The 26,811-nt window shown below is 51.0% G+C and overlaps 1 protein-coding gene across 5 annotated transcripts in view; it reads left to right on the forward strand.

Moving 5' to 3' along the window:
* The window catches only part of PFKFB3 (6-phosphofructo-2-kinase/fructose-2,6-biphosphatase 3), a 42,503-nt gene extending 22,413 nt beyond the window's left edge, over window positions 1-20,090 (forward strand). For 2 of the 5 annotated variants that reach the window (XM_026119347.2, XM_064499937.1), the window contains exons 2-17: window positions 4,363-4,488; window positions 4,909-5,005; window positions 5,345-5,411; window positions 6,108-6,182; window positions 6,497-6,553; window positions 8,292-8,416; window positions 9,002-9,209; window positions 10,550-10,696; window positions 11,052-11,156; window positions 12,176-12,305; window positions 12,518-12,580; window positions 12,747-12,811; window positions 14,453-14,623; window positions 15,884-15,906; window positions 17,954-18,004; window positions 18,860-18,886. In XM_026119347.2, the coding sequence (XP_025975132.2) occupies window positions 4,363-4,488; window positions 4,909-5,005; window positions 5,345-5,411; window positions 6,108-6,182; window positions 6,497-6,553; window positions 8,292-8,416; window positions 9,002-9,209; window positions 10,550-10,696; window positions 11,052-11,156; window positions 12,176-12,305; window positions 12,518-12,580; window positions 12,747-12,811; window positions 14,453-14,623; window positions 15,884-15,906; window positions 17,954-18,004; window positions 18,860-18,866 (1,517 nt within the window). In that variant the 3' untranslated portion in view covers window positions 18,867-18,886. Of the gene's footprint in view, window positions 1-4,362; window positions 4,489-4,908; window positions 5,006-5,344; window positions 5,412-6,107; window positions 6,183-6,496; window positions 6,554-8,291; window positions 8,417-9,001; window positions 9,210-10,549; window positions 10,697-11,051; window positions 11,157-12,175; window positions 12,306-12,517; window positions 12,581-12,746; window positions 12,812-14,452; window positions 14,624-15,883; window positions 15,907-17,953; window positions 18,005-18,859 lie in introns of all 5 variants that reach the window. The other 3 variants (XM_064499774.1, XM_064499980.1, XM_064499896.1) reach the window with 3 other exon arrangements.
* The last annotated feature ends 6,721 nt before the right edge of the window (window positions 20,091-26,811 follow it).

Consider the following 26,811-nt stretch of genomic DNA (forward strand, 5'->3'; position numbering starts at 1 on the left):
TTTGCAATCTGGGAACGGATGGAAGCCACTCGGGCGGTTTGAATCAGTCTTTCCGATCCTCTTATTTAACAGGCGGCTGCATTTTAAAGTCGCTTTGGACCTTTGTTTCCCTTGGCCGGAAAAGTTTCCCCTTGGAGGGGGAAAAATAAAAATATCCTGGCTGTTGACCCTGTTAATTTGCTAGTGGGCGAGATGTGTTGCGCTTGTTGCCCCATGGCTATGGGTCACACGTGGCCTGAGCATTGGCAAGGTCAGATGTGCAGCATAAGCTGCCTCTGAAACGGCTTTCAGCAACAGGCTGAACATCTGGGTTGCCACGGGGCTTTGCTTTCAGCGGGGTAAAGATGTCTCCTGGCCGGGGGAATTGGCTTAATGCTTTGCAGCTGCGTCTGTTTGATCAGATTCCTCCCCCCTCCGAAGGACCGCTCGGCTTAGGGGCACCTTTGAAAGAAATCCCTTGTGAGCGTAGCCTTTTCTGGTGGTTTTTGCCACTTTAGCCGCGTGGTTCCTGTCAGGGGAGGATTCACCCCTTGCAAAAGAGAAAACTAGCATACCTTAACATACTAAGGCCCCAGGGGGTGGTTAATACCATCGCGTGGCTTCTAATGACTTTTTTTCCGTGGGGCGGAACGAGTCGCGTGGGGCATCATTCATCGCCATCCGCCCGCGTTGGGCATTTTTGGGTCTTTAAAACTCAGAGGGAGACCATTTGCAGAGGTGATTTTAATTAACGTGGGGCACCGATGGGCTGCCTTGGTGGTGGGGAGCGAGTGAGGGGGCCACCGGGCCGCCCGAACGAAGGCTCGAGCCGGGTGCCACACGCTGCCTTTGGCTGGGCCTTTCGCCGGCGGTCCATTAAATTCCCGCTGGGCTGCACGTCGCTCACGTAGGGGCCGCGAAGGCGAGCTGCTGCCGGCTCTATGGGCAGAGCCGTTCGCCGGGGCGAGGGGAGGGGGCTCGCGCGGAGGTGGGACGCTGCCGGAGGAAAGGCCGCCGCTGCCTTTCGCGCTCCAGCGTGGACATGTGAAATACCCGGGCACCGGGCGTGCGTGCAAAAAGCTGGAAGAATCTAACAGACTATTGCAGAACATGTGGCATGGGCTTTGGGAAGAGGGGGGCGAATACCACGAATGCATCCTTCAAGGAGGTGGTAAAAATAAGAGTGGGAAGGTGGATATTTTACCGAACTTGGCTTTATAGAGGCAAATTTCCTGCTCTTTTGCCTTCCTCCTGCTCCGGTGAAGAGCTGGAACAGGCACGCACTGGCTTTGAGGAGCTCGGAGCTCCTTCTGAACACCCTGGTTGAGTCTTTGGAGAGTCCTCCCTGGCCTTGACTTGCATCGATAGATGTCAATAACGAGGACTGAATGTGCACTGAAATCCCTGACTCCCTTCCAAAAGAAGGGATGAATCGGGTCTTTGTGACGCCCTCGGAGCCAAGCGCCGGCTTCTGTTTCATCCCTGCTGCAAAGTTTGCGGGAGCCTGGTCCGATGCTCCTCAGCGCTCCGTGCGGATCCGGCATCTCTCCTTGCACGGCGGTCGGGGAGGAAGGGGCTTGCTCCGATGCAGGTGCGGGGAGGCCGCGCGCGTGTGTGCGTGCACGCAGAGCCAGTGCCCAGACAGTCGCAATTAGGCGCCTGCAGCCGGGGCGGGGGGGCGAGGACAGTGCACTGCATTGTCCCCGTGGAGGACCGGTGGCTCTAATGGCTCCTAATCCTCTTGGCTCCGATCTCTGAGATCCTTTGTCTGCTGGCAGGTGGGGGAAGGAGGAATTTCTCTCCTCCGTGCAGGTATTCCTCCTTTTTTTTTCCCCCTCCTTGTTTAATAAGTGGTTGATCTTTGGTGCAAAAAGGCTTGTACCAGATATTGGTTGAGGATGTGAGCTTGTTGCTGTCTACCTCACGCAGGCGGAGAGGAAAGAAGTTTCTCCCCGGACGTGTCGCGGAGCCCCCTTGGCACCCCGGCGCACGGGATAGATGCTCGTGCCCCAAATCGGTGGGAGCTGCCCCGGGCTTTTGAAGCCAGGCTCTGCCGAGACAGGTTGCACAAAGGGAGCGAGCGTGAGGGCAGGTACACCCTGAGGAATGCGGAATATTAAAAAAAAAAAAAAAAAATTAAAAAAAAATTGTCTTTTGGCTAGTTTTCTCATCTCTTGTCTGCTGAGTCAGCTTTGGCAAGACAGCCGAGCAGATGACGAGTGGCTTTTCTCCGCTGTCCCGGACACTGTTTCCTTAACCCCTTCTTGTGGCCTGAGTGTGGTTTCTCTAGCTGTTGCTGGAGTTTTTAATTAGAAGGGGAGGGAGATTTCTCGCCCCAAACACTCATGCTTTACAAGTGCCCTGCGCACCTCTGAGCTGATCTGCTCTTCCCAGACCTCAGCTGAGAAAAGCCCGTCCCGACCCACTGCTCTCCCTCTGCATCGCCAAGTCGTGGCCAGATCCATGGCAAGGGGAGGACCGGGGACCACTGAGCCCATCGTGAAGCCACGGTTTTGGGGGTCTCCCGGTGAGGTCTGAGGGCTCGCTGGAGCGCCGGCTGGAAGGGCGAGCGAGAAACGCGCTGGAAGGTCTCCCGGCGCGTGATGCCGGGCGGCAGGAAAGGCGGCTCTCTAATCCCAATGCCATTAGGCGTCATTAAGATCTTCCTCCGCCGCGTCTAAAGCGCTTGGCTTGGTGCCCGCTGCTCCACCGCGCGCATGTGCAGCCCTATGTGAAGGTCCAGCCCTGCGGCTGGGGAAATCCCGGAGCAGGGTGCAAAGGTGACCAGGGAAGAGGGATGCTGCAACTGGGCAGGGGAGCAGGGTAGGAAAATTCCTGACTTGCTCGGTTTGGCAGTTTCCTTTGAACTGAAGCAGAGAGTTCATTTCCTAAAGGATTTTTTGGGGGTAGCAGTGATCCACCTGGGCAACCTGAAAGCTAATCTGTCTGCTTTTTGGCCGTGCAATTGGGTTGAACGGGGGAGGAGTTTCTTTTTAGCTTGCCATGTCATCATTGCGCTGATGGCTCTGGATTTTTTTTTTCCCAGCTGTTTAATACAGGCTCCTCTTTAAACCAGAAAAAACCCCCAGCTTAAAGCAGATTTAGGAGAAAAAGAGATAAATCGCTTGTATGTATCTGCTTTTAAATGTTCTTGATTCTGCAGCTCACTAATAGTGTTATGGCCCTGTGTGTCTTCAGAAAAGCAGTCGGTTGCATTTGCTCGTACATCAGCTTAAAAGCTAGCAAAGGTTTTTGGAAATTGCTCTCCGAGGGTTAAGTCTTACAGGGCAGCGCAGACCTGGGGGTTTTTTTTGTTTGTTTGTGTTTTTAGCACAGTGACCGTATCTGAAATCTTTGTGTTTTGTTTTTTTGTTTGTTTTTTATTTATTCTTTCCACCAAACTGGCCTGCGATAATCAGGGAGGCTCAGCAGGGCAGGACAGAGTTGTGTTGGCCGAACGAGTGAGGGGAAAAATGTGAAAAAAGCCTGCATTTTTTTTCTCCGTGGGGCTCCCTGGGTGCTGGCTAGCCCGGTCTCTCCCGGCTGCCACCCGAAGCCTTGGCGGGTGCTGCTGCTCAGGTCCGTGGGTGGCCGCTTTGCCCGGGTGAGCGCTCACCACGCGCCAGCTCCGCTTGGACGCCTGCCGTCCCCACGTGCTGTGCTGCTGGGACAGGCTTTGAACAGGAGACGGCGTTGTTGGGACCTGCTTCAGCCGAGACCTTCCTGAGCTTCCGTGAACCCTGCCAAGGAAGGGACCGACATCCGCAGAGTCTCATCAGTTAGCAGCATCCTTGGGCAAACCTTTCTCAGGGTTGTTGCTGCAAGGGCTTCTGTGTTTAAATCCAGCAAAAACTGAGAACTGTGCCAAAATCCTTGGTCATCCTCTTGGTTTTTATAGAATCGGCCAATCTATGGGAATGAGAGGTTGCATTTGCCTTGATTTTGCAAGTGGGGAAACGGAGGCGCAGGGGTCCGTGGAGGACACTTGGGTCCTTGTCCCCCACTTGCCTTAGCTGTCAGTCTGCGACTTCCACACCTGATCTGGGTGGCACCAGGGTGAATTTGGGTCAGCGTGGCTTAGCTGGTGCCATTCTGCCTTGCTGCTAAGCGGCCGCGGAGCCGGCTGCCATCTGTCCCTGCTCTGATGTGTTCATTCAGCAGCTCCTGTTGCAAAAGCGAGTTGGTGGTTTCGCCGGCTCGGTTGTCCAGGCTTGCAGGAAACTGAGGCACCGGGGAGAAGGTGGTGCATGAGGAGCACTTGGTTTTCCCCCAGCTTCCAAGGGACGGGGGACGTTGGATCAACAGCAAGTGCTTTGCAGGATTGATGCCAGATGAACTGGTGGATTAATGGCTATTTGTGTTGATTTCTCCTCTTTCTTGTAGCGTGCGGGCCGCAGCTTGCCAATTCGCCCACCGTGATAGTGATGGTTGGTCTCCCGGCCCGTGGGAAGACCTACATCTCCAAGAAGCTGACTCGCTACCTCAACTGGATTGGTGTCCCCACGAAAGGTGAGGCCTTTGGGGTGGGGCAGCCTTGGGGGATTTTGCAAAGCTCTCACTGGCCAGGTGTCCATGTCCTCATGTCCCGTCTGCTGCAGCAGATGTTTCTTCTTTACGTGGGGACCAAGGGATGGACTTTTCCTCCAAGGATGTCTCTGCTCTGTCCATGGCTGGAAAGCTTCATCCACGGGAGCCGTCACGGCTGAAAATTGAGCTGTGCCACGCTCCTCCATGCCTGGGGTCTGAAGGCCTCTCCCGGGTGTTGCTCTGGGCTGTGGGCAAGACCAGATTGGTTTGCAGGGTTGGCGCTCCCCATGCGGGCCGAGGGGAGGTGGGGGTTCTTGGCCACCTTCCTCCCATGGCGGGAAGCCGGCTGAACCGTGCTGACGCCTCTTCCTGGCTTTGACGGTCTTTGCCTTTCCCGTGCAGTTTTCAACGTGGGAGAGTATCGCCGCGAGGCAGTGAAGCATTACAGCTCCTATGACTTCTTCCGCCCCGACAACGAGGAGGCCATGAAAGTCAGGAGGTAAACGCGGGTGCCGTGGCTGCCCGGTGCCCAAACGGGTGGTGAAGCCCTGGGTCAGCAGCGGGTTTCCCCCAGGGACGTGCTGGACGGAAAGGCTGGGGCTGAGATCTCCCTGCCTGCCCAGCGAGGGCCTGATTCCCGCTGAGCTCTTGCCTGCTCAGGTCCTCTGGATTTGGTGTGAGGCTCCCAGGTTTTAAGCAGGCTGAGGATGTTGTCCTTGTACCTGTTTGGGAAGGGGGACCGAAAGGAGGGGAGGAGGCGCAGGAAAGATCTGCGTGCTGGTGGCCACAAGCGTCTTGGAGGATATCGGGAACATGCGGCCGTTGTCTCTTTTTGCAGGCAATGTGCCCTAGCCGCCTTGCGGGATGTCAAGCTGTACCTGATGGAGGAGGCTGGCCAGATTGCGGTGAGTTCGGAGAAATGCTTTGCTGTATTTGGTGGTTAAGGTATTTCTCGTTCCTGCACGGTTTGTGCTACCTCTGGCTACGCTGCCTGCAGAAAAAGGAGTTCCCTGGGTGCTGTCGGACTTACCTGGGCCTTTCACACCCTCATCTCGCAGTGTTGACATCATGGATGCATTTGGCTTTAAAACTCAAAATTGAAGCTGCGAATCTTGTGTGAACTGAGAAACAAGCTGTGGGTTTTTTGTTTGTTTTCTCATTTTTCTCACCCCGTATATCTCCCTATATACCCCTGTATATCAAAATAGTTTCTCCTTCTGAAGCCCAGCTTTTTATAAGCAAATGCTCTGGTGCCTCCCATCCATTCCTCAGGGGTTATTTCAGCCTCTCTGTTGCTTCTCCCTCCCATATTTTTGGGCTGGGTTTCAAAGGAAGGCGCACTCAGGCCATCACATCTGTCTGCTGGTCTCCCCAGTAACTTCTGAGCTTGCTGGCCCGTTTGAACCAGACCAGACGGAAGGTGGGGTTCCTGAGGAGATGTGGTTCCCGTGAGTTCCCTGATGCTCTTGAGAGAGAAAACTGAACTGTGTGAGCTCAGCTCTTGTAAAACATCTGCTGATCCTCCTGCATTTAGTTTGAGGAAGGGCTTGGTGGGAAACACGGCATTCTTGGTGCTAACACAAATATATGTGTTTCTAAAGGTTTTTGATGCCACCAATACAACACGGGAGAGGCGAGGGATGATCTTAAACTTTGCCAAAGAAAATGGATTCAAGGTTGGTACCGTCAGGCTGCTGCCGATATTGCATAGTCCCCGTTAGCATATTGTTGGCCTACCTTTCTCAGTAATGTAATGCCCTCATGATGCCCCTGTGTAAGAGGAGGTGCTGTATCCCTGTTGGATTGATCACAGATGTAAAATGCTTCCCTCCTTCCTGGCCCAAATTCCCAGAGCAGAAAAGGGAAGGGAGTGGGACGGAGGGAGAGCTCTGCGGGTCGAGCTGGCAGGAGGCTGGGTTGAGCGAGGAGCTGCCTGAATGCTATGAACCTTATTTCTGGCCTTCAGGTGGGTTTTGCTTTTTTTTTTAAGGTGTTCTTCATTGAGTCTGTCTGCAACGATCCCACTGTAGTAGCTACCAATGTTATGGTAAGTGTGGAAACATCTTTTTTTTAAAATCTTATGTAGCATTTTTAATTTTTTTTTTACCTGCCCCAGAGCCAGTCAGTTGACAGTTAGGAGTTTTTTATCTTTTTATGATTTATTTGTCCTGGAATGAGAAAAGAGCTCTTATCTCCCTCAACCCAGGGCCACCTGGATGTAATGAATCCAAAAGTTGTCTGAGCCTTTCCCCAGCACCCTCCTATGCTCTGTTAAGTTGCATATTGACATGTAACTTAACATCAAGGAGAGAAATGCATGCAGTAGGCTTCAGTGACCACAAAGTCCCAGTTTTTGGAAACAACGGGTGTGGTTAGGGGGTTTAAATCCCATCGGAGAGTAGTCAGACTTAGTGTCTTCAGCCACACAGTGTGTTTCAAAATGTATTTGGGGTCTGCCTGGAGAAGAACAGCAGCCAAGCTCAGAGGCTTCTTGCCGCTAGCTGAAAACTTGGCTGGGAAAGCAACGTAAAACATTGCTTTGCGCACTCTTTTGGGAGATGCTGGATCTTTGATCTCCCACCATCAGCAATGCCCCTTTGCCTGGTAGACTTGGCTAGGGTAGATGGAAGCTAATTGGTGTATTTAGTTATAATTAATCTTAATGAAAGTCCTTTCCTCCAATGGGCTGTGTTCTAGCCTTATCTCCAGTCATACGTCTGAACTTTGAGCGTTGTTTTACAGCATCTGGGAATGCTTTGCCAGATCCCCAAAGCCTGTGAGATGGGTTTCGTTGGGTTTTGTTCCTGCACCAGGACAGGCTCCACCGTGGGCACCCAGAGTGGGGAGCTAAGGCATGGCATTTGCTCCTGCTGGTACCTGATGCCCCGTGGCAAGCTACCAGCTTGCCGGAGGTCTGCATGCAAAATCCTCTTCCTGATGCTAATGAAATGCTCGGTTTTGATATATCCTTTTTTTTCCCCCCGCTTTCTCTGAAACACCTTGAAGCTGGATTTTTTGCAGGTTTTAATCCCTTTCTTTGACAGAAACTAGTGCTTGAAGGGGGATAGAATGAACTACTAGCTGTGCGTAGGCTTCTGCTTCACAGGGCACTGCATCTGAACCGTGTTTTTAGTGCTGGGATCAGTGCAGAAAACACACTGTAGGCCTGGGGCACTGCTGCACACATCACTTGGTTGTGTTATCCCATTGGCTTCCAGATTGCTTATGAAGTTACTAATGTGTAACATTGTTGCTGCTCAAACCCAAATCTTTGGCAAAAACAACCTATTAAAGTAGTTCAGGCAGAGCTTCCTCCAGGAGGATTCTGGATATTCATATTGCTTGTTTCTAGTGTCTTTCACCCCAGTTATCTTGAAGCAAATCATCTGCAGGAGGCCAAATGCTGTTATCCTGCTACCTCAGATGGGAAACTCAGTTGAGTTACAGGTTACCCTGTAACTGCTGGCAGCTGTATTCCCTCACAAGGCAGAGGACAAATCCCTTTTCTAAAATCATGCACTTTCTATTCTCTATACCAGAAATGCCATGACTTATACCAGGTTTGCTCATCTTGTGCTTAGCTTTGGGTCCAGCTTGCCTCTTCTCCGTCTCACTACAAATGATGTAAAGTGGCTTAAGCCGATAGCCGAGACTTGGCATGACTTTGAAACCTGATATTTGCATAGCCGGATTGTTGTGAGCTGCAGACGGGGCGACAGCCTTCCCTGCCTGTTTTGGAAATCTTCCTAATGGCTCCTTTTGGTGTGCTTTCTCCCCCGCTGCAGGAAGTGAAGTTGTCCAGCCCTGATTACCGGGACTGTAATTCGACCGATGCCATGGAGGACTTTATGAAGAGAATCAATTGTTACCAGGCCAGCTACCAGCCACTTGACCCGGATGACTATGATCGGTAAGAAACTTTGCTGACTTCCAAACAGGCTGGCTTTGAAGGCCTTTTGTCTCCCAAGAAAGCAGCAATGAAGTATGGAGCTACATTTCACTTCCTATTCAAATACGTGACTGTGCTAGAATAATGTCCGAGCCAAATCTGACTGTAAATTCAGGCTTCTTTCTCCGAGACTTGAAAGCGCCACGCTGTTTTCCCCAGCCCTGTGCCAGGGAGTCAGGCATCCAAATCTTCCCAGGGTCTTCTGGGCCCAGAAATGCTGGTTTCAGCTTGTGTGCCCTGTGCAGATGATCACAGTCCTGGTTAGGAGATGCTGCCCTGTCCTGGGGTCGAACTAACTCCCTGCTAGGCTTATTTAATCCCCTTTACTTCTGCAAGAAGAAATGGCAATTGCACTGGTGTTACTTAGCCCTCCGTGAATTGCTGCTGCCTCTTGGCTTCCCATTGAAAATAGTCTGGAGGAAATCCTTTTAGCTGGATGATTATATTGACCAAGGCACAGTCACAAAGCTGTTTTCTGAGGATAGTGTTTCCTCCTTTCTGCTTTCTCCTTTCACGTCTCCCTAACTCTTGCTGTGCTTTCCCTAGGGAACTTTCTCTCATCAAAGTCATCGATGTTGGCCGGCGGTTCCTGGTCAACAGGGTTCAGGATCACATCCAGAGCAGGATCGTTTACTACCTAATGAACATCCATGTCCAGCCCCGCACCATCTATCTCTGTCGGCATGGCGAGAGCGAGTTCAACCTCAAGGGGAAGATTGGAGGTGACTCGGGGCTCTCTAACAGGGGCAAAAAGGTAAGGGGGAAGGAACTAGTTCCTTATGGCTTCTGGGAGAGATTTGGCTGTAGGAGATGCCGTGCATTGGGCTAAGCGCATCTTTGATGCCATCTGGGGTGCTCAGAAGGTTTGTCTACAGGGCTGGCTAAATTTGGGCTTGAGCCTAGCCTCAGACTGAGACTCTCCAGCTGTTCACATTGATTGTATGCCTGCATGTAACTGGGGCTGATAGAGGTTGGGCTGCAGACCTTCCTAGGAGAGAAGGGCAGGAGTATCTTCACGTCCTGGATTTAGACGCAGACATTGGTTCAGATCTAGCACAGGCAGGGCAGAATGTGTTGTAGCCCTGTTGCATGCCCACTGAGGACTGCCACCACTCTTCAGTAGGGCTAGCCAGCTCAAATGATGCTTTCAGATCGCTCACAAATCAGTTCATCAAGGAGATGGGCAAGGGAGCTGCTCTAGGAAGGGTGACTAGTTATTTTGGCTTCCCATACAACTTTGAAGCCCAAATAGTGACAAAGATGGAGTAACCTGAGGCATGACTATTATCAAATACTACAGGATACATCAAATTAGCTCTGTTTATGATGAATAAACGAAGCTATGGTTAAAGGACGTTTAGTGTCTTCCATATCAGCATAGGACAGTACAAGTTGTGGTGCTATTTCTTGATCCTGGTACAGCTGCTTGATGGCATGAGGTGACGACCCTCTCCTCTGCCATTCTCTCTAATCTCCTACTCTGGTGGTCACTCCTTATAAGCTCTTAGCTGCTATGGAGATCTACTTTTTCTGGCTGTCCAGGGCCTCATCACAACTTTCATGAACACTCAGCCCTCACTTTGCATCCCTCTGCTTGCCATGATCTTCAAAACTGCCTCAATGTAATTTATCAGTAAATTAGGCTCATGCAAGCAGCATGTTCTCTGTTGAAAGGTCAGCTTTTCATCAGTCTATTGCTTGCCAACTTGTTTGGCCAGGTGTTGGCTCCAGTACAGATGGAACAACTGTGTCTTCTGCTGCTTCTGGGAAATGCAGCAGTAGGACATGCTGCAAAACCAAAGAATCTCTCTCTGACCCAATCAACCTGAACTTGTTCTGAACTCAGCTGATCTTAGCATAGGGCAGACACTTCAAGACCAAATGACAGGTGACAGTGACAAGGTGTGTGGCCCTTGGGAATCCATGTGTGTAAGGCTGCTATGCACCTTGCAGTGTAAGGCCAATACATCTGCATTTGGAGAGTGTAAGAGGTCCTGGAGAAGGATCTGGAAGGAAACACTTGCTAGGAATGAAGGAGGAAGGCTCAGTGGGAAGCTGTGGGTCAGGAATCAACCTCTTCTTTGTGTTCCGCAGTTTGCATCGGCACTGAACGAGTTCGTTGAGGAGCAGAACCTAAAGGACCTCAAAGTCTGGACCAGCCAACTAAAGAGGACAATACAAACAGCAGAAGCTCTCCAGCTGCCCTATGAGCAGTGGAAGGCCCTCAATGAAATAGATGCTGTAAGCACCTTTGATTGCAGTAGGAACAGCTAAATCATGCTGATTGGGGTTTGACAAAGGGGATGGTAGCACTGGTCTCTTCATTTTTGCTTAAATCTCACCACCTGGGGAGGGTTTAGGGAAAGGGGAAGGGAATGTTTTCTTTAGTATCTGCAATTTGGCTCTTGGTCTTAGCTCTACCTTATGCAGATGCTCCAAGATGTTGTCTGTAATGATTTCTGCTTCTCACTGCTCTATTGCTGAGCACTGAGAAGATTAAAGACAGTTTGCCTTGGAGAAGGGTTGAATGCTGTGTGGGTCACCACCAGTTGATCTGAACATGATCAGTAACCTCACAGATGTCCTATCCTGACAGGGTGTGTGCGAAGAAATGACATATGAAGATATCAAGGAGCAGCATCCAGAGGAATTTGCTTTACGTGATCAGGATAAATACTATTATCGCTATCCTTCTGGGGAGGTAGGTCTGCAACCCTCAGAGATGTGAATGTGACTTAAAACATGGCCTTCTTGTCTTCACACTGTGATCTGCATCCAGACAGGGGAGTAGAGGAGAAACAGATGCTTTGAGAAACTAGAGTCAAGAACGGTCAGGGCTCTCATTTGCCTTCTGCTTTCAGCTCATGTGAGGTCATGGTAGGGGAAGATCTCATTAAGAAATGCATCACTTAACAAACTGTCCCATTGACTTCATAGAAAATTAGTTGGAAGGGGCCTCTGGAGGTTTCTAGTCAGTTCAGAGTGCTGTGTTACCCCAAATTTCCTTTTCTTTCATTCCAAAAGAGTGACTTCTAGCCCTGCTCTCTGTGTCACTCTCTGAGGGTTGATGGAGATATCTCCATTTGTTTCTGACATGAGGAATGTGATCTGCTTTTGAGGTGTGAATCAGTGAGGTGTTAATTGGTGTCAGTTCTGGATGATACCTTAAGTCATGTATTGGGCTTTTTATCCCTTAATTAAAAGCTGTGTACATAGATATTTGTGAAAAATTAATGTTTGGAGGCATCCTAGTGACAGTGTGCTTAACAGGAGAAAGTCTGGGGATGTCTGACACTGACTCTGGGCATCTATGGTTTCTTTTTGATGCCTATCTTATTTCTTCATTAATTTAGCCCTTTAAAACACTGGAGAATCTCTAGAATCCTCCAGACTTTTCAGAACGTATAAATCCTGTAGAAAATCAGATTTCAAGACCATGGAGAGACAATATGTCTGAAGCCTTGGTGCAGTTGTTACCTACCTTGATAAACTCTTTGGGACTGTGGTTCAGACATGAATAGCTTCTTCCTCCCCAGACTGGAAGAAATAGCCACCTTCCAGAGTGGCACAAAATTGAGGCTTCGAATTTTGTTAGCAGTAATTACTTTGGTTTAGTTTAGTCAGAAGGATGAAATTGATAGATGGATCAGGACAATGAGTGTTGTTTCTTGTAAAGTCCTTGTTTTCCTGATTCTATGTCCATCTTCCTGCCCTTCTCAGTCTTACCAAGATCTAGTGCAGCGTCTAGAGCCGGTCATCATGGAGCTGGAGAGACAAGAGAACGTCCTTGTGATCTGTCACCAGGCTGTCATGCGCTGTCTCCTGGCTTACTTCCTCGACAAGAGTGCAGGTGAGCTCCCTTTACCCCCCAGGCAGGAGCATGTTCCCACTGGTGGGTAGGTGATAGAGCTCTGAGGAGATGAGATGTGTGCATGTCTGTGCAGGGCCTGGAGCACACATCTCTTCTTGATATGGGGTAGCCATAGGTCCTGAGGAGGAAGGTGTCTGAGCCTGCTGTTGGAGAGGGGATGGGATAACCCACCTGCTTTGCTTTCTCTGCAGATGAAATGCCCTACCTGAAATGTCCCCTTCACACAGTGTTGAAGCTGACCCCGGTAGCCTATGGTAAGTGGGCATTTCTCCTTGACGCACTGAGGTACTTGACTTACACTTCATATCTGAATCCAGGCTCCCTCTAGGAGATGGACAGGGGTCTGGATTTGAGCATCTTGTAGCGTCTGGTGGCTGAGTTGTTGATGCCCTCTCTGTCTCTGTGTGCTCCCTTCTGCAGGCTGCCGGGTAGAGTCCGTCTCTCTGAATGTTGAAGCAGTGAACACCCACAGGGAAAGGTCAGAGGTGAGTGCTGCTTTTCCTCAAAGCCATGCCTTGGTGTGCGTTCTTTCCCCTATGGTCATATGGCAGCGAGGACTCCTTGGGGGTGGCCATGGCGGGGAACTGCTTAGCCAGAGGCTCAGAAGTGTTGCTGGAAAACTGGAGCATCAGACAGGTTCTCGCCCCACAGACATGCAGCCAATCAAGGGTTTTACAGGGGGAAAGGACTGTTGCATGTGCCTGCTTCCAGGTTTGTTTGCCCAGATTAAAGCTGGCCCATATCCCATGGAGAAGTCCTTCCTGGTCTTTGACTTTCTCCTGTACAGTCATCCACTCTTCCAAGTGGGACTGGAGCCACGGATGGAGAAGGTGACTTCTCCGAGGTCTCCCAGCAGACTAGCAGCATCCAGGGCCTGCAGCCTGCTGAACTATTTCTGCGTTCTCTTTCTCTCTTGCCCACGGTTTTGCGTGGTTACCTCAGCGCCGTTCTGCAACCGGGGTAGATATGCAGGGCTGAGGGATGCTGGTGGAAGGAGACCCCTTGTGCTTGCACAGCACCGAGGAGGGGGATGAAACCCCCGGTAATGCAGGGTCCATGCGCTGTGCGTGACTGTCACGAGGTCTGAGGCCAGAGCAGGGGGACGCCTGTGTGGTGGTTGGGCTGAGAGGCCACCAAGGACATGAGGCTGCTGCAGGAAGGGTACCGGGAGCTGGGGGAAGGCTCATGGCTCCAGGGGCTGCGTTGGCAGGGCGGGTGTTCCTCGAGCTAAGATGCAGCAGGGATTAGGCGCCGTGCCCTCTTTGGCTTGTGCGTGGCGGTGATGTGTGCCCAGCTGGTGGTGGATGGTCAGACCTGTCCCCTTTTGGGGCAACTTCTTTTCTTTGCTTGCCAACCTCAGCCAACGGTAGCATCACAGCTGCCTCTCCTTCTCTGTAGAGGAAGCCAATCCTTCCTCCTGTTGTTTGGACCATTGACTCTGCCAGAGCTCAGGGAGGCAAGAGACCCATGCGGCACAGTTAGGATGGAGCTAGACACGCGCTAAGTGCTTTGGTTCCTCTGCTTGGCTTTGAAGGCACTGCTCCTCCATCCCCCATTGCTTGAGTTCGAGCTTCTCATGGTACCAACCCTCGCTGGCTACTCTGTCTGATTTCCCAAGTCCTTCTTGCTAGCCTGGGCTGGCTCATCTTTCCTGTTCTCTCTTTCACACTTCTCCCTAAGTCAGAGGGAACAGCTTGGAGGAGGAGACCGATGGGCACATCTTGCTCTAGTCTCTCTGTCATGCTAAATTGTGGCCTTTTACTATTACTACATTTTTTAGTAATGTATATTAATTTTTTTTGTGAGCAGAGGCTCAGGAGAGGAGAAAGTCCATCTCATTCTGAGTGTAGGGCCTTTGTTTTCCCTCCCCTTCTTGAGAAATCATGCTGCATTCTTGAACTTTTTCATCAATCTTTTTTTTTTTCTTTGGTGTCCAGAGCCTTTCAATGCATCCAAGTTGCCCTTTGCATGTTGACAGTGATTGTGGGGGAAAGGTAGAGGCCACTTTAAAGAGAAAACAACCAAAAAAAAAAAACCTGCTTTTTTTCTTTAACTGTCGCCTTCTTCCCTTTTCTTTATTTTATTTATTTTTTATTTATTTTTTTCTTTGTCTCACTCTAATTTAGGAAGCAAAGAAGGGACCTAACCCGCTCATGAGACGTAATAGCGTTACCCCTCTAGCAAGCCCAGAGCCCACCAAAAAACCTCGCATCAACAGCTTTGAGGAGCATGTGGCTGTTTCTTCTGCCCTGCCAGGCTGTGTTCCTCAGGAAGTGCCCACGCAGCTGCCGGGACAAGTTAGTTGAACTCTTTATTTTTTTCTTTTCTTTTTTGTTGTTGTTCTCGTCGTTTATTGTTTGTCTTCCTCCTGTCGCTCCTGAATCTGGGGAACGGCTTTCACTTTGTCTCCATCCGTGCTGCTGTTTGAGATGCATCGATCGTGGCTGCTTCCATGGCTGCTGTCCCCCTGCTGGGTTGGCTTTGGGAGCACCGAGTGGGTTGGTGCTGTTAATCCTCTCTTGGGTTTGGAAAGCATCGCAAAGCCCCAAAGCTCTGGTCTGAATCAGCGTTAACTGCATTAATTTAAAAGGGCACCACTGCAGTGTCACTCCCTGGGGAAATTGCTCCCAGGAGCAGGCAAGACCAAAGGGTTTGCCCCGGCTTTGCTCTGACCCCAGAATAGTCCTAGGTATCGCAATAAAGCAAATGTTCTTGCACTTCCCTCGAAAGAGCCACCAGGACTCCTCTTTGCCTGGAGGTCTCTCCTTCCTGGAGCACTAGGCAAAACAAACCAAAAATGAGCATCAGCTGTCTTTGCTAGCACTGGGCACAGGGAGCCCCGTCACCTCCTGTGGCCCTGGGTGCAGCCTCTGTGGGTAGCTGCCATTTAGGCCAAATGGATTTAACTAGCTCTGGGTTTGCCAACCAGCCTGATGGGAGCCAGCTGCTCCTTGCAGGGTCCACTTATGTGTCCTCTCCTCTTCTGACCGTTTTTGAAAGGATGTGGCCCAAACCTTGCTTGGTGCCTGTTTCTCCAGGAACAAAACACCCTTCCCTGTCCTAGCTGAGAAGCTGGGATGATACCTGTAAAGGCCTTCTGAGCAGCTCTAGGTATATAGGAATCCCATTGCCATGCTGCCCTTCCCACTAGCTGCTTGTTGGATCTTGCTGTCTCGCCTGTCCCTTCTTCAAGCGCCCTGTTGTCCGTGTTGTCTGGTGTCTTCTTGCCCCTTCCTTGGCCAGGCCCCTGGGCAGGTTAGGAAGGATGCTGCGTTCATTAGAGCTCCTCCAACCTGTGATGAGCATCACCCGCTCTGCTTGGTGGCAGTCTCATGTTAACATTTCCATCCTGGCTAGCACTAAACGGGGCAGCTTGTTTGTCTCTTGGCTTTGGGGGATTCTGCTTGGGCTGGTGGAGTCTTCTAACTAACCCTCCACCAGCCTGGTTTTGGAAATGCTCTTTGCTCAGGTGCCCCGCGTGGACGTCAAATGTCCTTTGCCCTTTCTTGCGCTGCGTTACTGACACCTCTCTTTCCGTTCTTTCTGTCTCTTTACAGCCTTTACTAGGGAAGGCATGCCTGTAAGTACCTTCTTGCGTCTTATCCCCGTCCCACCTGCTTTCCATATCTTTTGCCATCCCATTGGATATTTTGTGTTGCTGTGAAACTGGGCTGGGGCATGGACTTTGAGTTAATTCCATTCTCACACACAGACATATTTGGATATGCATTAGGAAAGGCGAAGATGAGACCGTGGGTGTTGCTTTGTCCAACTTCTGTATCCTAGCTTGATAAAATGTCCCGGTTATGCTGGGGAATCAAGCAAATTATCACCTGCCCTCTATCAACACTGTCTAAATTTTCTGCCTTCTCCCTTGCAGCCAATGCATGGGAGATGCTAGTGGATTTTCATTGAGTTATCTCCTTTGCACAGCACTTTGTAGAGTAGGTGATGGACCCAGATGGTCTGTCCTTCCTGTGGGCTTCTAGTTGTATATGTGAGCAATTGCACCAGAGAGATTTCCTTTTATTTGCTTTTATTTCAGCACCTGCTAGGGTTTTATTGCCTTCATGGGGGAGCAGGAGTGCGGTTTTGGAGTTGGGCTGACCTTGGGTCCTTGTGTCTGTGGTTCCTGAAAACGAGGTTTGGGGAATAGTCTGTCAGGATGGCTTGGGCTTGGACTGGACACAAGGACATCATCCTCCTCTAGCTGGGAAGCAAGAAGCCTTGAGCATTTAATGCACAAGTTAGGAACAGTCAAGGCTTCAGCAGGCTGGATCAGTGCTGTTAAGTTATTGGGAAATAGGGACAGGACAGCTGAATAAATTTGGAGCCTTCTGACTTTATTTGTGCTACATCATTGAGTTGAGAGAGCAGCGGTCCTTGAAAGCTGTGCTTAAATGTCTTCTAAAAGGGCACGGAGATGGTTTTTTTGTTTCCTCTGATTCGGTCACAGACTATGAGGGAAGCTAATAGGCACTGGCTGGTTGTCAGGAGTCTGCTGGGGTTGAGCTGAGGATGGGGCAGTGCCTGGGGGTCAGTTTGCCCTCCATAGACTGATTTGCATCAGCGAATGTGTGCCAGTCCTGTTTCATCTTGTGGGCTGAGGATGGGGAGATTTGCTGTTAACCAGCTGGGCCAGAATTTGACTCTGCTTGCACGTAAGAGCTGATGAACCTCACATTTCTTCCCCTTTTAGAGTAAAAGATTTGGGGAAAAAGGGTGTTAGAAACATCAGACTGGGCTTTGGGCACAGGTACACTGGGGAAGAGCAGCTGGCTGCTACCAGGCAGATGCAGAGGTTGAGTTGCTCAGCATGGCATGCATGCCTGCTCTCCTCCCCATGCTGCTCATAGGTGCCAAAACTCATGATGAAGTGTTTGGTCTTCTTGGGTTGCCTTGAAGGTATTTTTTTGTCTTTATCCATCCCTACCTCCACCTTTTTTCCTATCTATGCTGTAATAAAAAGCACTGCATGCCTCAGTGCTGGCTGGGGCACCAAAAGCATACTCTGATGTTGAGTTTGCAGCCTTTGGGAGGTACTTGCATCACAGTTTAGTAGACAAAGCTCTACTGGACCAGGTGATGATGGCTACATATCCCAGGTGTAGGCCTGGAGGAGCAAGTTAAAATCTCCAGCTGCTGGGGGCCTACCTCAACCCACTTAGTGCTGGATTTAGAGGCTGCTTTTGAGGGAGCCAAGAGGGCCCCTCAAACCTAAGGGGGTCTAGGGAGGTGCAAGTTACCTCCCTTCCCAGTTTGCACCTCCAGCAGCGCGAAAGCTGCATTGGAGGCTGCATTTTCACTGCACTGGCTTCGGTGGTGGTGAGGGTCCCAGTGCAGAGCAGACAGTTGGCGTGAGCCCCTGTCCCCAGCTGTGGGCTGCTGCAGGGCCAGCGAAACCGCTGCAGAGCCTGGGGACACCCAAAAGTCCTCCAGACTGGGCTCAAGCCCCTGGGGAGCCGGTGGCTGAGCATGGCTGGGCTGCGGGACCAACCGGTGCGACGGTTTCCTTTCCTTGTGCTTGGTCTGCGATCCAAAGCGCGCTTTTATAACAACAATCCAATTTACAGTTTCTCCTCCTCCCCCCCTTCCCCTTTTCTCCCCTTCACTTTTCATGCCTAAAGACGGCCCGTTTGTCACTTTCTCAAAGTTTTCTCTTTACTAATATTTCCAAGGTAAATGGCTGTGGTGCATGTGGCTTTCCTCACCCTGACCCTGTCTCCGTAGATAATGCATTGAGAGCAGCTCAGCCCTCTGCCTCGTAGCCTGTGTTGTGGGTCCAGCTGCCATTCCTGTTGCTTGTAAGAGGCAATTTAGGTAGTTTAAAAAAATATAGTGTTGAGAAACCTTCCTGTCCTTTTTCCACTCCTCCTTTCCCGTAGCTTTGTGAATTGGAAAAGATCCCTGTTATGATGACTCCTTGGGCTTCTTCTCTAGTGGATGCTCTCCTTCTGACCACCACTCTCCGTGGTGGTGCCCGCTTGCTTTTTAGCTCGTTGTCTCTGTTTTTTGTGGTGTTTGAGGCTTGCAGCTTTGCCGTGTGTTAGCGAACATCCTGTTTGGGTGCCCCGACGCTGCGGGAAGCTGTAACGGAGGGGGTTTGGGTGTCTTCCCAGCGGGTGGTTTTCCATGCAGGTGTAGGTGCAGGGCACCAAAGGGTGTCACCGGAGGGATGGTCAAGGGTGGGCAGATGGTGACCTCTTTCCTGGCACAGCTGGGGACTTGGTTTTTAGCTCAATTTTTAGGAGTTTGGCATGTGCCAGATCCCTGACCTGCAATTAAATGCAGATGGTGTGTAGGGAGCCAGCAGAGGAGGTGGCCAGCACGTTGGCCAAACTGCCCTGTCTTTCTCCTTCAGTGGATGGTGTTCTCTCCTGTCGTGGTGGATGCTTTCATAGTGCCTCATGTCGTGGCTTTCTGTGTCCCCCTCCTTTATTTGCATGCAGAGGGACACAGCAGTGTCCCTGGCCAGGCTGGGGTCCGTGTCGTTGCACGCGACACCCAACCCGGCTCCTCTCATCTCCTTGCAGAACATGAACAACTCGCAGAAGCCGTCGTGACTCGGTCGGCGCGGTCCTGAGCCCACCAGCGACGCCGGCTCCCATCCCATCGTCATTTCTGCAGCTTGCTTGTAACCCGCTCTCCTCGGCCCACGGCGAGGTCGGCCCGCGGCTGCTTCCACCTCCGAACCCGTTCACCTGCGAGCCGCTCCGGCGAGCGGGGCCACCGAGCGATGGGAGGAGGAGGAGGAGCCCCCGGGGCGAAGGCGGTTTCACCACCCGAGCCCCGAGGCTGTGGCTTCGCGCCGCTCTCCTCTCCAGCGCGCTGGTCTGTCGTAGCAAGCTGTAAAGTGCTTCTCGTGCACGGGAGGTTTCCAGATTTAATTTTCACGCGTAGGCGATATTATTATTAATTATTATTATTATTTTTTTTATCTCCTGTTGTATAATGATTGGTACCGATCCATCTCGTGGTGGAGTGTATATATGTGAATGGTGCGGGGTTAGCAGAGAAAGATGGGGTTGGGAGGACAAAAGGGCTTTTAATTTTCTTTATTTTTTTTTATTATTGGTGTTGTTACTATTTTTCAAGAAGGCCCCTAGCGCACTGTGCTACGGTCCTTTACGCTGCAGCCTGTTACATACACGTCTGGTCTCACTGATGCGTGCGAGATGCACGCAAAGAGGGCAACAGGCCATTGCATGAAGTCCTTCAAAGCAAAAACTGCTGGTTTTAACAGCAACAACAACAAAAGGTTGTTCGGGGGTGTTTGGACCCCGGCAGGACAGGCTAGGCTGGATGTGTTCTGCAGATGTGCAGGTCTCTCGGAGGCGACCAGAGGTCTTGCTAGGGTGCAGAAGTTCATGCACTTGCCCGTGGCTTTTTTTGATTTACTGTGTGTGCATGTATGTGTACACCTGGAAAGCGCTTGGTTTTTGCACTTTATTTGTGGCAGGAGCCTATTTTATTTTATTTTTTTCCAAGTCTTGCCCTTTTAGCAGGGGAAGCCTGGCCACCGCCTTTATTTTGGGCCGGAAAGCTGAGCCGTCGGCCAAGCGGCAGCCGCAGCAGCGTGCGAGGCGAGGTGCTGGCTTAGGGACTAGCTGTCGTGATAACCAGCTCCCAGGGGGTTTTCCAGGCACGATCCTTTCCCGACAGCCTATCCCAGGCCACAAGACATGGGGTTAAAAATGCCAATTAACCACTACTGTTTTGTGCAAAAGTCTGTGGATGCTGATTTTTCCTTTTTCCCCTTTTTTTTTTTTTTTTTTTTAGGCTTCTCCCCCACCCTCCCCTTTCTGGAAAAGGGGAACCGCAGTGCCTCCTGTACAGATGAAAATAAGATATTTTCCCCCACCTTTTCTTAGTAGCCGCCTTAAAGGCAGGCTCCTCCGGGTGTGCTGTGCGTGTTTGACACCTGCCCTTTCGGTTTCCCCCCCCCCCCGAATTTGAGCCGGGCTCGTGTTTTGGGAGGGCGAGTCCCTTGGCTCCCCGGCCCGTTTCCTGGGCAGTTTCTCTTTCTCCTCCTGCCACGGAAAGATAAGGCAGCAAACGCGAGCGTGTGACGTCCAGCTGCCCCGTGATGCAGCCTGTAAACATGTAATTCTGCAGACTTTTTTTTGCGTGTATTTTGTGTGTGTGTATATACATATATATAAATATATATATAAAAAACAACCACCACCAACAAAAAATAATGACCCAAAACATCATTTCTTTCTCTGGGAATTACCTAAGTCTTGGTAGGCCCTACAAAAAAAGCGGGGGGATGTGGTGTCTTTTCAGGCGAGAGGGAAATTGGGCTCTGAGCAGCGAAACGGTCCTCTCGTGCTGTGGGGTAGTGGGGGGCACTGGGCTCGATGGGCTGCTGTCCAGGCAACTCACTGTCTGTCGGATTTTGGATAAACATGGCAAAGGAGCTGGCAGCGATGCCGCAGCCAAAGGCGGGTGGCGAGAGGTGGCTTGTCGAACCACACCAATGATTTTTTTTTTTCCTTTTTCATTTCTGGTTTGGTTTTGTTTTGTGATACTTGAATTTATTTTTTTATGATTTTTTTTGATAGCGAAGCGCTGTTTATTTATTTAATGTATACTGCAAAGCTTGGAGAGAAGGGTAGTTACTTGGGTTTTTTTTTTTTTTTTTTTTTTTGACTTGTGGTACGTTGACTGTCCTGTATATATGTCTGGAATAATTGCCTGATGTAAAGCTGTGCCAGCTTAAAAACAGGGTATGCCTTTCAAATTTGTATATTTTGCAGTTGCTGGACCAATAAAATCTCTTGTTGAAATACAGATGTGACCTGAGTCTTCCCTTGCTGTTGGGAATCGTATTCTCTTGGATCCAGTGGGGCAATCTTTTTTTTCCTACAGAGTTACAGCAATTTTAAGGCAGGAGCACAGCCTACAACAATGCAGAACTAGTAGATTCATTAAAGGAGAAATTTGTCAGCAAGACCTTGTTTCCTTCCTGAACAGTGAGGACAAGAGGCTGTAGATAGCCCTAAAAGAGAGAATTGGCATTGTCATAGCTGTTTAGCAACACTTGTGGATTTAGCAGCTGGGCTGGGATATCTGGCGCTCAGGTGCTGGAGACTTCTTGAGTGAGGCTCTATGCTGAGATGGGTCACCTGCCAAGGTGGTGGTGACTGGCTACCTAACCTCACATGTCTGTGGTGTAGGGATATACCTAAGCATAAGTAATTATCTTCAGTTAGGGTCAATGAAGAGCTCATTAGTGGTGTTTAGGGGTGTGATTCATCAGACCAGCTGTGGACACCCCAAATACACCCCAAACTCTACAGACTAGGTTGTTGAGGAGTATAAAGAAAGCCCAATGTGATGGTCTGGGATACGTCCTGGCTAGACCTTCACTGAGGCTGTGAGCTGGCTAGCACTCGCCATGTCTTTAAACGTGGTATAGTTCTTGCAGTCAGATACTTGCTTAAAATACTTCAGTGTTAAATGAAGCTGAAGGGCTGGGCTAGAGCTGTCTCACAAGATCATGGTTGTCTTTGCCCTGAAGGCAGGAAAATGGCAGATGTGTCTCCGAAGGGAAGCTGTAAAATTTGCTGTGAAGGATTTTTTTTTTTTCCCCCCTTCTTTCTTCTGGCTCCGGAGAAAATAATGAGGGTGGAGGTGGGGAAGATGTAATTTGGACATGGCACTCCGGTTTGAGCCATGGGCAGGCTCCCTTGGGTTGATGCTTCCTGTGTGGTTGGAGGCTCATCCCCTCCAGGCAGTTGGAAAGCTGGCTAAGACTAAAAGTGGGGAGGGAGGGGAACAACCCCCCCCTCCCCCCATAGCTCTGGACTTTTGCATATTCAGGTTCAGCTCAAGCTGGCTTCTGCTAGCTGATGAAATGCAACCCCTGCACAGACCCACTCCAACCTCCTCTTGGGTTTTGGAGCAGGTCAAACCTTGCTTGGGGATAAGGCTCACTGGGATTCGCAGGGGATGGCTGGTGTCTCTGGTCTCTGCTTATCCTGTTTCCCCTGCCTGACAGGACCCCTCTGTCTGCTTTTCCACCATGCCAGACACCTGCAATATTTGTGCTTTTTTTTTGGGGGGTGCATGCTCAGATGTGTGAGGTTGGACATTCTTGCAAGGGTCCCTCTGAGAAAAGCCACCAACTGAGAGCTCTAGAGCTTTTCTTGCATCTCTTGCACTACCCGTAGACCTGACTGTCTCCTTGATCCAAGCTGAGATGTGTCCTAAAGATGAAACAGCCCTTCCCTCGCTTGGAGGAGGAAGCGTGGCCTTGCACTTACACTGTTGTGAGACCTGGGCAAGGACATCGGGGCCTTTTGCACCGTGCCTGGTCGCTCTCCCAAAGGGCCGGCTTTCTCCCTAGCCACAACACGAGCACACGCCGCTCCTCCTGCAAGCAGAAGCCGTTCAGGAAATCTCGATAACGTTGGCCTTGGGGACGGGGGTGCCTGGGAAGAGCTGCCTTCACGGCAGCCAGGAAGCTTTCAAGGCCACTGTGGAGGAAAGTGCCATCTCCGAAAAGCCTCTGCTGCTATTTCAGGACCTGGGACGGGGCACGTGATGGGTCATGGGTGGGAGATTGCTTTGCACGAGGATGAGCGCAGTCGGAAATGCAGCAGCGCTCTGCTTCCCACTGCCAGGCTGGTGGTGAAGGCTGTGTCGCAAGGCTGGATGAGCTGAGCGTGACTGCTGTTAGTGCCAGGGGGGCTCTGCAGCCCCTTGCTGGAGCAAGGGTGAGATGCAAAACATGATTTTATGGTTATAGGTGATGTCCGGCTGCCTAGCAGGGGGGTTGCTTGCCAAAAACGCCATCCTGGACAGCATCCTTCCATGAGTTCTGATACACCAGAGGGCTGTGCTGCCATTCGGAGGGACCTTGACAGGCTGGACAGATGGGCAGAACCTCATGAAGTTCAACAAAAGCAAGCGCAGAGTCCTTCACCTAAGGAGGAATAACCCCGTGGACCGGGACAGGCTGGGGGTTGACCTGCTGGAAAGCAGCTCTGCAGAGAAGGACCTGGGAGTCCTGGTGGACAGGAAGTTGACCATGCGCCAGCAACGGGCCCTTATGGCAAAGGTGACCAATGGTATCCTGGGGTGCATCAGGCAGAGCATTGCCAGCAGGTTGAGAGAGGTGATCCTCCCCCTCTACTCAGCCCTGGTGAGGCTACACCTGGAGGGCTGTGTCCAGGTCTGGGCTCCCCAGCACGAGAGAGACATGGAACTACTGGAGCGAGTCCAGCGGAGGGCTACGAAGGTGATTACACGACTGGAACATCTCCCCTATGAGGAAAGGCTGAGGGAGCTGGGCCTGTTCAGCCTGGAGAAGAGAAGACTGAGAGGGGATCTTATCAGTGTGTATAAGTATCTGAAGGGAGGGTGTCAAGAGGATGGGGCCAGACTCTTTTCGGTGGTGCCCAGTGATAGGGCAAGAGGCAACGGGCAAACTGCAACACAGGAAGTTCCATCTGAACATGAGGAAAAACTTCTTTACAGAAGCACAGAGCACTGGAGCAGGTTGCCCAGAGAGGCTGTGGAGTCTCCTTCCTTGGAGATACTCAAAACCCGCCTGGACACAATCCTGTGCAACATGCTCTAGGTGACCCTGCTTGAGCAGGGGGGTTGGACTAGATGGTCTCCAGAGGTCCCTTCCAACTCAACCCTTCCGTGATTCTGTGAGTTATTGGACAGTGGCTGCTGCATCCCGTGGGACCGCCTTTGGTAGGTCACATTTTCCTGAAGCCTCAGCCCCTGTGTAGGGTTGGCAGAGATTTGAGTTTTCCCTCTCTTCCTGTTTTCTAGGAGCAGGCTCCCCCGGCATCCGGGTCTGCGAGAGCCTGCCGGCAGGAGGGAGCAGGGTGAGGACGCTGGCCCTGGACCAGCGTGCTGCCATGCCTCGGGGCGCCGTGCCGGCCCTCCGGCGCGTGCGGATGCCCTTGGAGATGCGCTCCTGCCTGCTCAGCTCAAACAGCGCGGAAAGCCTTGCTCAGCCTCGGCACGCACAGCCCGGGAGAGCGCTGCCCGAGCGGCAGTGGGAATTCAGACTCGTGTTCACTGACTTTCCATCCTTTTTCTCTTTTTTCATGATACACTTCGTGCCATTGCAGAGAGGAGACGTTCCTTGAGGCAGGGCGGCTTTAAAGGTTACCCTTGACAGCAGAAGCAGTTCTCTGCTCCCAGATGAGTCCTTGTCATTTTACCAGGCCGTGTTTTAGTTAAAAAAAAAAAAAAATCCAACCCTACTGCCAACAAACAAGGCTGGGGAACTTGTGATTGCTAAAAAAAAAAAAAAGTCACACTGGCTGACTCAGCTCTGATTGATGGCTCAGGAATGTGTCTGATACATGCAAGGGACTAAATAAACTGTGGGCAAACCTTTATAACGCTACATGTTGTATGAACCACAGCCGGCACCAGGCTCACCTGCCTCCGGCTGGGGAGTGACTGTCATCACGTCATGGGATTTGAGGGTTTTTTCTTTTCTCCCACCCCAAAAGAAAAAAAAAAGGGTATTGCAGGGCTGCTTTGCGGGAGGAAACTGATTGATGCCTTAGGGATGTAATGGGAATTATTTAGATTTGCAATGGTCCCTGGTGTCTAAATCCATTTGTGCACTCTCTCAACACCAAACAAACCCTGGCAGCGCATATATTTCTACTAAAATATAGAAAATATATTTTGATCCATGCCAGGGTCAAGAAGTGCCCAACAGTAGCTGGAGCAGAAGAAAGTCGGATGAAGGGGTTCAAGCAGAGCCAGCGGCTCATGTCTAGCTGTGCTGCAGCTGGAGGCTCACCTGTGCCCATCCTGGCCATGTGCACCTTGACTTCCCACCACACTATGTCCTATTAGGAGCAGCTGGGAAAACCGACCATGTTATCGTTCTGCTCTTTCCCTAAACCCCAGTGATATGGAGTATATTTTGAAAAATATTATGTATTTTGTTGAAGTAAAAGAGGATACATCAGGAAGGAGAAAAAGGGGAAGGGCAGTAGCCGTGCAACCCACATCAGCATCTGGTTTGCATTCAGACCTGCTCGCATCCTCCCAAGCCCTGTGTGTTAACACCACCGGAGCGACGTCTCTCTGCAGCCCCTGCATTGTCCTCGCTAGCGTTGCAGAGCCTCCTTCCCCCTCGGCAGCCCTCCTTCTCCCCACCACACGTAGCAACAAGGGGCAGACTGGCCGCGCTGCCTGCGAACGCGCCTGCCTTTGAGCTGTCGCTTGGAAATAGCTGTCCAGTGACAGATAGTTTCTGACAGCCCCTTGCAGCTTCCTGAATATATGCATGGATTTTTCTTTTTTTTTTTTTTTTCCCCTTCCAGCTCACAGGTTGCTTGAGAAGTCAGACTGTGTCATTTCCCCAGCCACACACTTTTGCTTTCAAATCTCCTTTCTCTTGAGGTGTGACCTGTTCACCGTGGAGGATCTGCCCCCCTTTTCCAGACCTGTTCTCCACACAGGATGACTCAGGCCAGACCTTAAAGGTTGGGTTAATCCTTCTGGGAAGAAAATAGTTAGGAAAAGCAACCGAAGCATTCAGCAATACTGGATGCCTTGTAGCAACCTGGAGGGGGTCCCAGCAGAGGGGTTGGTCCCTGCTGCCACCAGGGCCAGGCTCTGTGCCCAGAGACACCCTCATGGCCATGTGCACTCCTTGCTTTCCTCATGGCCAGCATGCACCAGCATGCACTCAGAAGAGCAGGAACATCCTGGAGAAATGGAGTTATGGCAGCTCCGGCTTCTGGCTAGGGAGCCTGCGGGGAGCCAGGACGCCAGGTCTGTACCGAATCACACCCCTTGCCCTTGTCCAGCCTTAGCACACAAAATAACTTGCTGTATCCTTTCTGCATCAAGTCACCTGCACGGGAGATTTCTACAAGACAGGGCGAAACCTAAGAGAGAGCAGGATTAGCAAGAAATTAATCTAAAGGCGCACATCCACACTTCAGGGAAATAAAGCATCCATAAAAGCAAGAGCTACTTATGCTTTAAGATATAACAGCAGAGAGGGACTCTGGGTGGGCGTGTAGCAGCTCGTTTCATTGTGGGCTCTCTGCTGGCCGCCAGCGATGGGAGATGCACCTGCAAAGGGTGTTGCTCCCGCATGCTGCTCAGCACCTGCCTGTGGGTGGGTTGAGCCCTCTTATCATCGCCCGGCTCTGCAAGATCATTGCTGCCTCCCACAGCAGCCAGTCTTGGCTCTCCGAGCACATTTCTCTGCCTAACATGCCCAAAGTAGATCCATTCTGGATGGAGGTGCATGAGGCTTTCTCGCCTGGCTTTCCTCCAAAGAGCGGGCTGCTGCTGTCCCTGCTGGGCCATAGTGACCACAAGCCACGGGGACACCTCGTGTTCCCTGAACCAAAGCCACTTATCTCTTTGCAAAGTCCTGCCACCGGGCCAAGCTGATGCTGAACACACTGAACCTTTTTTTCTGGATCGTTTCTGTTCCACCTGGAACACGTGGTCACTGAGAGCATGTGGACATGTC

The sequence above is a fragment of the Dromaius novaehollandiae genome, chromosome 1 (genome assembly GCF_036370855.1).
Source record: "Dromaius novaehollandiae isolate bDroNov1 chromosome 1, bDroNov1.hap1, whole genome shotgun sequence".
In the NCBI taxonomy this organism is placed as follows: Eukaryota; Metazoa; Chordata; class Aves; order Casuariiformes; family Dromaiidae; genus Dromaius; species Dromaius novaehollandiae.